This window comes from Artemia sp. Qi Xiang Cuo, chromosome 14, assembly GCF_049724085.1.
Source record: "Artemia sp. Qi Xiang Cuo chromosome 14, ASM4972408v1, whole genome shotgun sequence".
NCBI lineage: Eukaryota > Metazoa > Arthropoda > Branchiopoda > Anostraca > Artemiidae > Artemia > Artemia sp. Qi Xiang Cuo.
Window position 1 is genome coordinate 25,306,630 of NC_142807.1, and position 15,740 is coordinate 25,322,369.

General features: G+C 34.0%; 1 protein-coding gene across 3 annotated transcripts in view; it reads left to right on the forward strand.

Annotated features, from left to right (window-relative positions):
* Positions 1-15,740, forward strand: part of LOC148944303 (2',5'-phosphodiesterase 12) — a 104,263-nt gene that overhangs the window by 851 nt on the left and 87,672 nt on the right. For 2 of the 3 annotated variants that reach the window (XM_089100771.1, XM_089100773.1), the window contains exons 1-2: positions 1,742-1,857; positions 11,862-12,414. In XM_089100771.1, coding sequence (XP_088956897.1) covers positions 1,776-1,857; positions 11,862-12,414 — 635 coding nt within the window. In that variant the 5' untranslated portion in view covers positions 1,742-1,775. Of the gene's footprint in view, positions 1-1,741; positions 1,858-11,861; positions 12,415-15,740 lie in introns of those variants that run through there. The other variant, XM_089100772.1, reaches the window with a different exon arrangement.

The following is a 15,740-nucleotide window of genomic DNA, read 5'->3' on the forward strand; positions in this document are numbered from 1 at the left end:
CATTGAGTTCTAGACTCTAGAACTCAATGTCTAGGATTTTCGATTACAGCTAATCAGAATGTGTCAAGATCCACTATTTTCATCATTTTTGTTTACATTTGTAAAGGGAAATTAAATTTGTGTTTTCTCAATAATTTTTTTTTTCATTTCAGGCAAATATGCAACACCAGACATAATAATGAAGCACACTAAGGCAATTGTTTTACTTATCTCATCCATTACCTTGTGACAGTAAAAATAGGGATTATAATATTTGAAAATTTTGCCTGCATAAGCTCTGTTGATTGGCTAGAAATGACAATTTGAAACTAAGTTTGTAGTTTTAGCTAAGCACCAAATTTTACATGTGAATGGTCATTGCCTAGACATTGGATTCTGGCTAGACACATGTCTAGACATGGGGTTCTAGCTAGACATGCTTGTGAATGCTGCTTAAGCAGTAGATATATTTTTCAATGTTTCAGGTTTATGACATAAAGATTGTAAAAGATCAGTGCCCCTTAGAGGTGGAAGTAATCATAGTAACAATTTATTTTTGGCTCTTGCATATATAGATTGCAGCAAAAAGAAACAAGCTGTATTGGAAGGTATAGAATAAAAGATCATGGCTAATAGGCCTGGGTTGAATAGGTGCAGGGCCTGATAGGATATTTTTTGTTGGACCTTCTCTATATATTAAACATTTATATAAAATTCAAACTCAGCATAGGCTATGTAAATAAGTATTTCAAATATCATGAATCATCACATAGGTAAACTTCAACATAAACTAAAAAATTAAAATATTCAAAATACAAAAACATTTAATGAATATAAATTTACATCACTAATATAAATGCATGAATTTGCATATTTCTAAATTTTTGTTCTGAAAATCCTTCCAAATCAGTTGAAAATCTAATTTCCTTGTGTCTTAACTTTCAATCAATGTAATTGCTAAACTATTTAACCTATTCTGATTCATTGTCATTCTCAGATAGTTTTTTTAATAGGTTTAGCCTGGAAATGATTGCTCTCCAGAAGTATTGCTTATAAACAAGTTAGGAAATGCAGTTGCTCTATCATTATCTTGTAAAAGTGTGAAGACTTTGAATAGGTTTTAAAAAATTCTGAAGGAAGAATAGATTTCAAAGAATCCATTTCTTCAACTAGCTTTTTTCCATCTATATCAGCTTCTTTCCTTTTTGGTACAACATTTTCTATCAACATAGAATTTGTTAGAGAATTTCTAATTCGGCTGTAGTCTATGTTTTTTAAGTAGCCTACTTCTTTTTCATATTTTGAAACTTTCCCAGGAACCCAAATAATTCATTATGATTTTTTTAATCCTTTAAAACAATCTTTTAGTGCTTCTGTAGCTTTATCTAAAACAACATTAAAAAGGTATCTTGTGTGCATTTATTGGGTCTTCAATAGGTTCATCATTGCTTTTGTAATTGAAATGTTTCTTTCTCTTTGAGGCCTTTTATATCAAAATTTTGTTGATACTTCCAAATATTCTACAAGAGTTTTTGCCTGAACTAAAATTTGTCTGAATCTTATATTTCTCTAGTTGCTTAACCATTTTCAAAGTTTTTCAAATGAAGTATGTGTAATGGATACACCTTTGCATTCACTTTGAAGTTCCTTGCTAGCATATTTGACTTGGAGCAGTAGATCATACCAAAAAACAGTGATACTAAAACTTAATAGTCTTTCATTGCATTTCTCAAAGATTCTGCTTTGCTTCCAGTTTGTGAATCTTGGGAGATTTTTGACATTGCAAAAAGAGCCCCATGAAACCCACCTGTTTAGTATTTTGCTGCTTTTACACTTTAAATTTGACATTCCTGCCTAGTATTGCAAAGTGGATTCACAGTAAGTTCTTTTATATATTTGAGAAGTACTAACTACCTTTTTGAAGATGTCCAATACAAAACATACAGGCATTAGAGAATACCAAAGAAGGTTAAAGCTACTGGGCAATTCTTGCTGCATCTCCAAATGCTATGTTATAATTGTGTCAAATGTGAGTAGTAAAAAATGCTCATGGATTTTCTTCTAAGAGTCTAGCTTGCATCCTTGGGACTTATGCTATTAATGTCAGGTCATAAGCTTGTTGCCTACCAAGTTATTATTTCATTTTGTATTGTTCTGCTTAAATAACTTTGGTGTATTTGTTTCGTGACAATTCCTTGTATATGATCATGCATTACTGAATAGTATTTTCCAAGTAATTCAAGTTTACCTAGAAAAATTCCATTTTGTACATTGCCTAGGTTTCTAATGGATCTTCTAAAAACAATATTACATTCTGCTGAAAACTCAACTACAGAAAATAATATTTCAGGTGTCTTGAACAAACAAACTTTTTCTTGGTTCTATAACTTTTGATGAACATTGTCTATTGTTTGCTCATTTGCTGGGTCTTTTTTAAAGCTCTGTACATTTTATCATGGCTACAAAAGGATTTTTTGGTTTTTCATTTGTGGCTAATTTATTATATAGCCTACATTTGGCCAGTTAACTGGTCTATGTCTGTGTAATTGTGTTTCTTTTCATTTTTTACTTGTTTGTCTTCATTTTTGTCATCAGCTTCTTCTTATTTTTTTTCTCCTTCATGTTTGTCAGTACTTTTTTCTTCAAATTTGTTTTTAGTTTCTTCTTCACCTTTATCATCTTTATCTATTTTTAAGAATCTGTTTGAAGCACCTCTGAGTTTTTCACTTTCTGTTTTCTTTTTTGTGCTTAAGTTGTTTTTTAGACTACAACTTTTATATTTTCTATCTATATCTCATTTTTGTATCAGTGGATTCAACATCTAATAATAAAATCGTAGATTAGGTACCCATTTTTAATCCCACAATATACTTAAAGTATAAATAATTATAAAATTAGTACTTAAATAATTATAATTAGTACTTACCTTATTCAACAATTAGTAATTGCAGTCTCAAAAAAGAACTCTAATAATGATTGGAAGAATAGCTAACTAAAAATGTAAGAAACAATTGACTTTTTGTGCTAGCTATACATCCATCACTGGCTGGTACATTTGCACAACTAGTTGCGCATGCATATACTTGCATACCAGTTTACATATGTAAAGTAGTTCCTGTACATAGTGCAAAATCTCTCTATTATAGGACTGCTTTAATTAAACTCAACATTTTACATGAAATTTTATAGGTATCAGTTTTCTATATTGTAAAGTAGCCTATAGATAGATAGATAGGTAGATCGTGTATTTCAAAAGCCCAAGAGCCATATACACACAAAAATTATGAAAAATAGAAAAATTACAACAGAGCAAATTACGAAACACACATTAACATGATACATAGTAAAAAATACCTTCTGGTAAATTACCAAAAAAATAACTTTAATTCCATATAATTAATAATAATTAATTGTAAAAACATTTCCTTCTTTCTAATCCCTTCTCTATGTACGCACCAATACGAAATATTGTGGTTGGATTACTACTTTGTAAAATTTTTGGAAGCAGCAAAACAATCCCATGTAAGTAATTTTCCCTTAAATCAGAGAGCACCGGGCACTTTTGGAGAAAATGGTCCAAATCTTCGTCCTACCTACAAAGAGGACACACATACCGACCATCAGGATGTACTATCCCCCTGTCGAAAACCATTTTCGTGCTCTGGATTGGAAGGCAATTCCCCCTAAGCTGAATCCATCAACATAAAATCATAGCCTGTAAATTGAATTTAAAATAAATTTCATCTCCAAAACTATGTTTAACCTGATTATAATGATTCAATGTAGCAGAATTTAAAACCAGCCCTTGCCAATACTGAATTTCTTGACCCTCTAAGATAAATCGTACCTGTCTTACTAAATTTGTTGGTAGATCAGGGGAACCAAGACCGTCATTCCATAAGTAAGCCATTCCCACTCTTTCTAGTAATGACCTAATTTGGGTGGCCACGACGTTTTCCAACCATAGCTCAACATCTGATAATAAGCAGCACTTATTAGTCTATCTTCATTACACCTAATGATCTTCAACCAAAATCTAAGCATCAAAATAGACCTACGTAGTTTTAACGAAAGCAGGCCCATATCACCTTTCAGAACCTGTGAATGAGTTGTCTGATGTAATTCAAACAGTCTTTTATAATACTGGAGCTGGAGGGACTCCAACTTCTGTGCCGCTTCTCCTCCCCAAATCTCTGCTCCATATTCTAATACTGGTAAAATTTTTGTATTAAATATTGTTTTATGCATTTTTAGGTTTTTAATTCCCATTATCGTCAGATTTCTAAAAATTGCAGACATAGCCACTTTACCTCTATTTTTTTTAAAAATAACAACATCACTCTTTTCAACATTCAGCCTTAATTGTTTCATCTGCAAATATTCTTCTATAAGACTCAAAAGCATCTGCAGATCTTGCGGTGTGCTAGCCACCAAAGCAATATCATCTGCAAATAATAGTAGTGATAGTTTATGGGTCCCTAGACTAACATTTAGAGCCCATCTATTCTCTAGATAATGAACCACATCATTTATAAAAATATTAAACAATTTAGGAGAAAGAGTGCTGCCTTGTTTTACCCCCAGCTTAATATTAAAAAACCTAGAAAACCTGTTACCAACTAACACGATTCCACTCACACAAATATACATACTCACTGTATGTAAATATACATACTCACATATGTTATATAATAATAAACACATTATTAAATCTCATGCAGCAATGCAAAATTAAAATACAAATGGTATTTTTTCAGTAATTTGAATAATTCATAGTTTATCTATTATCATCAAAAGCAATTTACTTTAAATTTCATTTTTTTTCTCATTTTGATGGTAATGCAGGGTCCTTTCAAATTTGGGACCCAGTTGGGCCCAATTGTTTCAATTGCTCTTATCTGGCCCTGAAGGCTGAGCTCTTTAAGGATGTCTACCAACATTTTTTTGTTGCTGGCAATTGTCTAATAGCAATAATTCCCATGATTCCTCCTTTGAAAAAAGATCAATTGACAATTCAAAAGATACTAGCTGTTAAAGCATGGATACAATAGGGGTGACCCCCCCCCCCAAAAAAAAAAACAACAACAAGATTTAAAGAATACTTCCTAAATTATACTATTGAGTAATATATTCAAGAAATAAGAACAAAGACAATAAGATTGGACAGTGTCAGTGCTGTGGCCTGTTCAAGGCTGTACCCAGAGGAGGGGGGGGAGGCTTCGGGGGGATTGAACCCCTCCTGAAATGTTTTTTGACTCGTAAAAACGTAACAAAAATGAATATAAACAAATTTTGTATGCGTTTTTTGAGTTTTTTTGTGTAACCCCCACCCCTGAAAAAAATCTTTGGTAAGGATCAAGGTGGTATCTTCCTTTGACATGAATGGTTTTGGCATCCTACTGTAAAATGGTTTAAGAAGTATTTGTTACCTTATACCAATTGGGAGTTGGAAATTTCACATCCTAATTTCTTAAGCCAAGTCTATATCAATGGTTAAGTGAGTGTATTTCACAAATCCGTTCTCATGAGACTTGATTGTATTCATTTTTTTTCTCACACGTGGAGCCTTTTGCAGGGCTCCATAAAGCCAGCTACCCTTTCTGGCACACCACAATGGGGTTCTTTATGAGGGAATATTCCAGGGGAGATGCATTTCTTGCTGCTAGTGTCAGGTATCCCCACACTATTTATCACCCCTTTTACCCATGTGGTCTTTTTCTCCTGACATCATACTGTGACTCTAATTTAGATAAAATAATCTTATCTGGCAAATAGGCCTACATGCAGAACATTTTTGTTACACCTGCTAAGATAACCCCTTAGAGCTTGTTGGCAGCAGACAAGTCTTCTATTCTACATTGATTTCTCTTCCAGTCTCATAGAGAAAAATTTTGGACAAAAATCAAACTTACTCAAAGGTTTGTTGTCCAGTGCATCAATTATATGATGTTTGTATTCTTTCAAGCTTTTGCTGCTTTTAGGAATCCCATAATTCTCAAACATAGTCATTTAAACAATTGATGCATTCTTGGGCATTGTATTTTGAGAGAGTATTTGTCTGTCTCTTTTTGTCCCATTTCTAGAGAGCCTTTCATGTTGGTGTCAAGGCTGTCAGATTATCCATTCATCTCATTTTGCAAACTTACCCCAACATTATGGCATCAAAAAGTAGTGAAGAATATTACAGCACATCAAATTTAACAGGCAACTTGTGTGTAATCTTCCCTTTGACTGACCTCACCTCTTATTGGCCACAGTTAGTGACAATCTTAACACTTGATGAAGTTGTTTCCCATTACCTGCACAGCTGATCTTAAATGGTTACATTAAAACGCTTTGTTTTAACTTCACATTGTATTATGTTATGATGATAGTAAACCCAGTATTAATTCACTGACTTCAAAGAAAATTCTAGATGGATGGGTGATGCCCACTTTTTCCTACTGATACTGCTGTTCCTCCCAAATTATGCCTCTGGATCAGTGCCTGTGGCTGTTGCATGCTAGCTACCTATTAGCGTTTATGTTAATAGGTTGAAATTTCGGTTGCATTTGATCCAGTTGTAATATGAACTTAAAGAACTACATAATGAACGAATTGACAGTTATTGGACCTGTTTCCGTAAATATAGGAAGGATTGGAGCTATTCTAACTTGACCAGTGTCTTACATGCTACTCTTATCATTTCATGTGCAAGTGCAAATGTAGAATATGGGTTCTCCAAATCAAAAATATACACTTAACTGGCATTGGGCATTATTTATTTATTTATTAATTGAAAACCCTTCTACAAAAACTTGAAAAGGATAGAGCAAAATAAAACTCAAGAAAAGAAAACAGTAGTAGGCTACAAGACAAATATAAACAAAACCAATAAAAATCAATTAAGAACGCCAAATTATAAATAAATCAAGGACAAAATAAGAATAAGAACAAAATCAAGTGAAGCAAAAGCAAATTCACACATACAACAGCAACATATTCATAAATAAATAAATCCCAAAAATAGATCTCCACAATAAATACATGCAATAAACGCAAATCACTCAAATATTATTAAACTAAAAAGGGGCATCAATCATTCTGTGAATGTGAAGAACTAAGCCTTTGGTTATGCTATTTAATTAATTTAGAGATCGCCAGTTCAGGGTCAACAAGGTAATACTTTCCAACCAATGGAGAATTCTGATGCCAAGACGGTAGCCAAAACAAATACTTGGCGAACGGAAAGAAAATAGACCGTACTTTCAGACAATCAGTTCAAGTAAACAGCTTCAAGAGCGGAGCAATATACAAGATGTGAGGGAGGGTTTCAGCATTGAAAAGGCTAGGTAATAGTAGGCGGCTGAATCGAACTTTTGCTGCACCAATCGATGCATAAGAAGCAGATATATGTCGTACGAGATTGTCTAGGAGAATAGATCAGGTGCAGCATAGCGACAAACCAATGGCAACACTTAGATACAGGAGGTGGTCAGCAGTTCTAACAGTGGCATCGCCAAGTGCTATAGAAGACGGTGGCTCACCTTTCCAATTAAACAGCACGATTTCTGACTTATCAGCATTGAAACGCAGGCCAAGATTAAGATACTCCTGTTGAAGTGTGGTAAAAATCTCATTCATTCTTTGGAGGGTACGGCTGAGATTTAAAATATCATCTGCGTAACAAACTAGAGACAGGTTCAATGAAGATAGTATCAAAGATATAGCACCAACACACAATTATTAAAAAGATTAGGAGAAGAAATTGCTCTTTGACTTTTACGTTTCAAGGTAGGAATGAGTTTCCTATTGGGAACAGGGGGCATATTTTTATCCGAAGGTAGTTTTAGGCGAATATATAAACGAGAATGCATTATTCGAAGACAGTGAATCACCAAAGAATTTAGCCCTCGTTTGGCCGCTTTGAGGGGTATAAATGGGTGGATGAGGGAGTCAAAGGCGCGTCTGATATTGTGACTAGAGAGAATTAGAAATTCTCCTAGGGATTTGGTATTAATTAGTGCATTGGCTACAGCTGTAAGGGCATCAGCACAGCCTATTCCCCGCTTGAACCCGAACTGGTGAGGTGGAATGTAACATGTCTGTTCAAGGTCAGATCAAAAAAGAGGCTTAAAGAATGCAAAAGGAAGTCGTAATTGTAATAAGTCAAAATGACGAACATTTAGACGAATTTAGAGAACTACCCAAAGTATTATTACTCTTTAAAGCTACCTTTAGACCATTACTCTGTATAGTCAATAATACTTTGGGTAGTTTTTTAAATTCTGGGAAGGATCTAACTTTGTTGGGGCAACAAAGTGGGGTCTATCAGATCCCATGTACTTGCGGAAGCTCATATGTGGGACGTACTAACCAGAATTTGGAAATGAGATTATTGCAGCCTAAAGACTATATTTCATCGGCTTTAAAGCAAGATTCTAAGTCTGAAGATTTCACTTCAACCCTTTCGGAACATATTTTTAATTTTCCAGACCATTTTATTTTGTTCAATAATGTCCCTTCGATTTCTAGAAACCGGAGTTTAAAGCAAAATTTTCGCAAAGTTCTTGAAATTAAGACAATTTATTCGGGAATATAGCTTTAAATCATGACACGGGTGAATTTGGTTTGAAATCTATCTACAATAATTTATTAAAATTTGATTAAAGTTCAATTGACCCAATATAGTTAACCTCTGTCCAAGTGTTAGTTCATTCAACGCTAATAAACCAGATCCAAGAAGGTCAATGAGACTAGCATCCGCTTTGGCTTTGAAAAGAATTAGATTATTAAACAATATGTAGTTTTATTTTATTTCATGTATAAACTATTGTTTTTAATTCTTTTAGTTCAGTTTTACTACTGATGACGGTCACAGCATGTGTGACCGAAATATCTAGTATTTTTGTGAAATTTATTACTGTTTGTGAAAGTTATCACTGTCTATCAAAAGGATTTGATCCCTATTTGAAATTTTATTTATCATATTGTGACAATTTAGTTGATCTTTGCAAAAGATGGATGAAAAGGAGCCCAAACTTTACTCAAAATAAAACCCGGACAAAAAGAAAACAAGTTCGAATTCATTCCAGCCAAATCATGATGGGTTTTTATCCTAGGAGGAACAACATAATTATTATGTTCTTTGGAACCGTGAAGTCGGACAATGGATGTAATAGGGAGATAGAAAGATAACTGATAGTCAGAAGTAACTTTACCACTTCAGCAGAGAGATTGTGGGATACAGCGGCATGATGTAGATTAGAAGTTCGAGCAGAAATGTGTATATATGTAAAAATGCCATCTCTCACAAGAACACTAAAATATTCACCAAACATACTTGTTATTATTGATGTACAAGCTGATTGAGGAATCCCTAACTCTGATAGGTCGCAATTAAAATCACCTGCAATTATACTGGGCAAACTTGCTTTTTTTTTTTTTTTTCCAAACATGAACCAAGCTTTTTAAAATAAAGTGAAAATAATTGATCATTATCGTAGTCTGTTGGCAAATACACATTAATGTAGATACAACACTCAACCCTAATTGCAAAAAAAAAAAAAAAAAACAGCCACGTGTCTCAAATAAACTAGAACGGACATCCGAAAGTACAAAGGATGCTAGACCTCCCGACGGTCTGCCTTCCTACTTAATGTTTTTAGCGGGAACACAGAATGATGAAGCATCTTTTAATTTTAGTAAATTCACACTAAGCTTAGTAATAAAATGCTCTTGAATAGAAATAACAGAATATCTAGAAATAAGGTTATATAGCACTGGTAGTTGATTCACAAAGGCTCCATTAATGTTCCAAGATAGATAGCAAATATCTATTTATTCACCTGACTCCCCGTTTATCGGTTTGAGCGTTGCCAGGACATTAGTACCTGTAACAGGTACACAGCAAGAGCACATTTCTGCATTCTTACAATTAGCCGCTATATCTCCCTGCTGATGGCATCTGAAACACCGCCTAGGTGTGAGTATAAATTCCTGGACAGCTAGCTTTTCATATCCCACCTTCACAGAATTTTTCAAAAACGAATCCAAGTCACCCCGTTGTTCAAAGTAAATCTTGTAGTCACGTGATTTGCCCCACTGCAAAGTTTTGACGCATTTTGGAATAGTTTTTTTTTTAGATCTATTTCGTTCATTTTTGTGGGTACGCCTTTTATTACACCAATGAAGGCTGGAGATTTAACAGAGGCTAACTTTTCCATCTGGTTAGCAATTTAGGAGACAGCGGGTTTACTTTTCACGACAAATTTCATTCTGACGAGGAACAATTGCTGGAGAAAATCCTTAATGCCAAACTAACTGTCGATGCACTGAAATTTGTACTATGGGAAAACTGAATTGTATTCCATCTCCTCTAAGATTATTTCCAATGCTGTGTTTGCCTAGTTGGCATGTCACTAATATCTTGAGAGCTTAGCTGCCAAGGAAGCTGAAGATACAGAAAAAGAAAAAAGAAATTTATGAGAGGTAGAAGAACATTGTGCATTGAAAAAAAAATTCTTGAAAGGCAAAAATAAATTATATTTGTTTTAGGAAATAATGTAGATAGAAAGTAAGAACAGCTGTCTGTACAGGAAAGAGTTTCAAACAACCTTTTGGGAGTGGCAATAAAAAGACTAATTAACACTGCAGCCAAAGGACATTGTTTGATTACAAATACCAAAGGCTATGCTATATACTCTAAAAGATGAACATGAAGAGAACGAAGAATTGAAGGTAAACATTTGGAACGTTGAATTGACTGTTATAAAAAGAAAGCAGGAGCTGATCTCCATTCTCTTGAGAAAATTACCACAGCAGGAAGTTAAATATTCAACCTATCTAATGTGCCTTTTATGATATTTTCTCTTTATTTGTGTTGAAATTGAAGTAGCAATATTGAACAAAGTTAGCAAAGCAAGTGGACAGCTTTAATCCTACAAAACCATTACCATACCTATTTGCATATATGCAAATTAAGTTAAGTAAGTGAACAGTACTTATTACCCATGAAATACTTTTTGCATAGGTTATGTGTTGGTGTGGTTTTTACTCTATTGAAACTGCTTGTGGATAGCGAGTAGTATATTGGCAAAACAAGAGATTCTGCACTGCATCCTAGTAAACTTCTGAGGCAGAAATGTTTCTGATTTTTTGAATGACAGAATCATGGGAAGTTGATCACTAATCTTGTTCTTATTTGTTTGTTTTTTTACTCCAGTCGTAACTACTACTAGCCTGTTTTGTCTGAATGACCCATGTGATTAATCATGATATAAAATCAGTCAAAATTTTTGTGCTAATTACTTACGATCACTAAACTAGACACAACGGATTCCGCATATTTGAATCAAGACAAAAGCAAATTCTTTAATGCTAAAATTTTTATCAAACTCTTGTTTTGTAGATTTTTTAGTATTATTTGCCAGAATCAATCTTTACCTGCCAAATGATTTGATAAAATGTTATGCTACTACAAATGGTGCGCATAACCAACACTACAGGAAATTTGATAGATTCTCTCAGAATTCTCTTGGCATTGGAAGATGAAGATCTCAATTGTTTTTGGGGCCTACATATCTCACATTCAAAATTGATATCGTCCTGTTGTGCAAAGCCCCCTGCCTTATAGTTCTGTAACCTGGAAATTCGCTTTTAGAAGGGGGGGGGAGGAGATTCATTAAAATATAAAAAGTAGGACATTGTATAAAAAATTATAAAAGGATTGAAAAATTCTAAATGACCTGAGTTTTTGGAAGAGGATGGGCTAGGAGGCCCTTACGCTTGTGCACATGTCTGATTGTTGTCCCAGCCTTCCTCATAGATAGTGGGAGGTACATTTCATAATACACCTCTGTTCTTAGGTAAGATTTAACCAAATATTTAATATTATTTTTCAGGGTCTGAACTCATGCTGTTACTACCATTTTTCAGAAGAATATCAAGACGAAACCATTCGATCTGTTCTGGCTTCTCAAGAATGGATAAGTTCAATGTTAAAATATTAGATAAAAGTGCTCATTTTTGCATAAGTTTCCAGCTTGAAGATCCATACAGTAATTTTTTACGGGTTTTCAATTTTACTCGACCTGTGGCAGAGACTTGTGAAGAAACTGAGTCAAAAATTAAGCACGCAATTGAAAAGACACTTGCCAAACAGTATAAAAGGCTCAAAAAGACTTCAGACGAAATTAACATAACTCTTAAACTTTCGAATAACCCAAATAAATCCCACATTTCTACTTTAGATATACTTAAAGATTCCACCTGCCCAGTAGAAATTTTTAATAAGACCTATTCAATAGTTTGGAATACTCCTAGTGTTATTTCTTTAAAAATAACGAAATGTATTTTGGATGGATTCCCTTGTTATCCAGTGACTGAGGTTGAAAACGCTGACGTATCTCTTTCAAAATTCAAATGGTTTAGAAGCATCACCACTCTTTCCAAGGAGTAAGTACTTTTCAATGACTTAGTCTTTTCTACCATTGGACTTATTTTTAGCCAGAACGTTTGCTTCATTTCGCTTATTTATAAGTGCTTATAATTGCTTTAGGCTAAACTATCCTTTTTAGTCAAAAGAGGTAGGTGATCATAGTATGTAAAATTTCAAACAAATTCTTATACTGTGAGCGAAGAAGGGACTAAGATATTAGCCTGTTTTATGCATATTAAGCTTTTAAGTGGCTAAATTGTTTTGTTTGTGATTTTAAGATAAAGGTAATCTCAAATAAGGAATGATTGTTTATGGCTGTCGGCTTCTAGAATACACCTTAAGTAAGCTTAGAAAACTTAAAAAAGGTGTTTGATCAGTTCCAACTATTAAAAACTGCAAATGATAATGCAATTCTAAAAACTTCTTTCTGTTTCAATTGTTAACTTATTAAACTTTTCTGCCTTTTTTGGGAATCATGCAAATGGGTTTATTTAGTAATGGATTTATTTTGCTTTTATAAATTAATTGACTGACGTTATAAATTTCTTTACACTGTTTGTAGATTTTTGATGACCTTCTTCAAAATTTTGCTGAAAAAAGCATTATTTATTGCTCTTAATTTAGTAATTCTCCAGGAGTAAGTATTTGAAAAACTAAGGAAAGTAAATTATTAGTCATTCACTAAACAAATTGTTTGCGCAATCATTTGTGTTCGAAGTCCGTTTATTTATTAAAAATTTGTATCTACATTCCTTGCGGCACATATGTCTTTACTATCATCCGTCTTACTCTGTAGGAGTCAGACACTGAAACCGTTTTAAAGGAATGTAGACAGATGGGACCGTGGAAGGAAAATATGGTATTAAATAAAATGTTCGTTTTAGAGATAAGTAAGGGATAAAGTATTTCCTAAAAAACTGTCAAAATAGTATAATAAAGAAAACACACAAATAATGGTGGTGCAGGGGCAACACTTGTTTTTGTCCTTTTTTTTCCTAGATGTTCTTGGGAAATGGAAACTTGAAAAAATGGAAGAACTATAGAAAAATGAGTTCCACACTATGGAAAGCGTGGACCTGAGGTACGATTAATGAATTTGACCTTCTACTTCGGAAAGTTTTTTTTAAATAATCCTTCCCTTGACAAAAAAGGGTGATTTTTTACTTAACCTTAAGCCTTAATGTACATGTGTGTGTAGAAGAAGATTTCAGTAGTCTGTGTAAAAGAGGACTGAGTAAAGTTGTTTGTAGTAGCAGTAGTAATGTCATTAGTTATTTTGAATGGAGGGAATATTTTGCTTTCAATAAAACCAAACAAAAAAAAAGGATTCAACATCTTTATTAAATATAATTCATGCCGGCTTGATGACCGGTTACAAAAAAAGTGCAAATATGCTTGAAAAACGCAACCAGTACACAATTACTAAATTATACAACTAACCAAATCATCACTGAAATAAACACAAATAAAGAACCAAAAATATAGACGTTAATAATAATTACAGAACAAACAAAAATATTAACAGAAAAAAAATGCTTAAGTTGTCCTCTCTAGCAATCCAGTCCCACAGTCACCAACTGCCCGCAAGGATATGCTTCTTAAACCGGTTTTTAAATTGCGGCACAGTTTCCGCTTCCCGAATTGAGTCTGAAAAGTTATTCGAGATCACCGAATCCACGTGCTTAGCCAAATAGCTCGAACAAATCTTAATCTTTGGCCCACTTACAGGTATTCAGACTTTATCGTAGCATTTATCTGGTAAAATAAATCCAAACGAAAAAATTATTACAAACATCAGGTACAAAACCATTCAAACTCTGAAACACAAAAATACCAATTTGAAAATCTAATTTGAGCAACATTCAAAATTCTAAGCTTCCTAAAAATCGACTTGGTACTTAAAACTCTTGTATCATACTTACCAATTAACCTCACTGCTTTATTTTGCTGAACCTGCACTCGTTTAAAATTGTGCGTAAAATTACTAGCCCAAATCATACATCCATAATTTATATACGGCACAATCAAAGAGTAATATAAAAGAACTAAAATATGAGAAGGTAAAAAATGTTGAAAATATCTGAAAATCCCATGGCCACTACCTTACACGCAACCACATCAGCGTGTCTTCTCCAGCTGAGGTTCTGATCGAGAATTAATCCAAGTACCGCACCTCCTCAACCTGCTTTAATACAGAACCATTTGCTCCTATTTCACTGGGAATATTTGGAGATACACCAGGCCGATTAAACAGAATATAATTACTCTTTGTCGCGTTAATGCTAAGTAAGCTAGTGCCTACAAATTCACTCAACACTTATAGAGCTCTGTCTACTTTCTGGACCAATTCTTCAAGAGTCTTCGCTGCAACAACAAGTGCTGTATCGTCGATGAAAGATGTCATAGACGCACCAGGAATGTAGAACCATATACTATCGACATACAGTAAATACAACAGGGGTCCTAAAACAGAACCCTGAGGAACTCCACATGAAACAGGAAAAAACCTGTTTCAACTGACATACCATTTAAATACGAACTAAACCAATTCAAACATCTCCCTTTTACACCCAAATCTCTTAATCTATCCAATAAAATACTGAAATCAACGGTATCAAATGTTTTTTTAAAATCTATAAAAGGAAAATACTTACCCTTTTCTAAAGCTAAATTAAAATTTTCTAAAAGATGCTGTACAGCATGCAAAGTCGAATGGCCCTTTCAGAATTCGGAATGAACATTATACAGTGCATGCAGGCTCGTGAGGTGATCAAAAAGTCTTCCATGGATAACTTTTCAAGACTCCCTTCTCCATTGATAAATTTATTAGGTGCACTAGCACAGGAAGAATGTACACCAGAATTGATCGAATAGTCTTCAGGTTAACACCATCCATCCCAGCACTGTTGGATCCAATCGAGCTGATGATCTTTGAAAATTCAGCTGAATCTTAGGGACAAAATTTCATTTCCATTCCCAACCCCGCTCACCAGAAAAAGAGTTGCCGTTCACAAGAGCTTGGGAATTTCTAGTTTCCGCTTGTATCTCCCTTCCAACATTAGTTAAATAACCACCGAACTTGTCACACAACTCTTGGTTGTCCACTGCAACCACTCCTTCAATTGCAGTTCTAGGGTCTTGAGGTCTCCATGGCCCGCTAACCAGTTCATTGATAACTTTCCAAGTTCTTTTCGGGTCCGCTTTATTTTCCGCAAAAAGTGCCGAGTAATATTGTATCTTTTTTCCTTTTCAGTGAGTTCGCCATATTCCGAATCTGTTTAAAGCGAGCATTATCTTCTCCCTTTGAAGATCTCAAATAATCTTGAAACGCACTGTCCCGCTG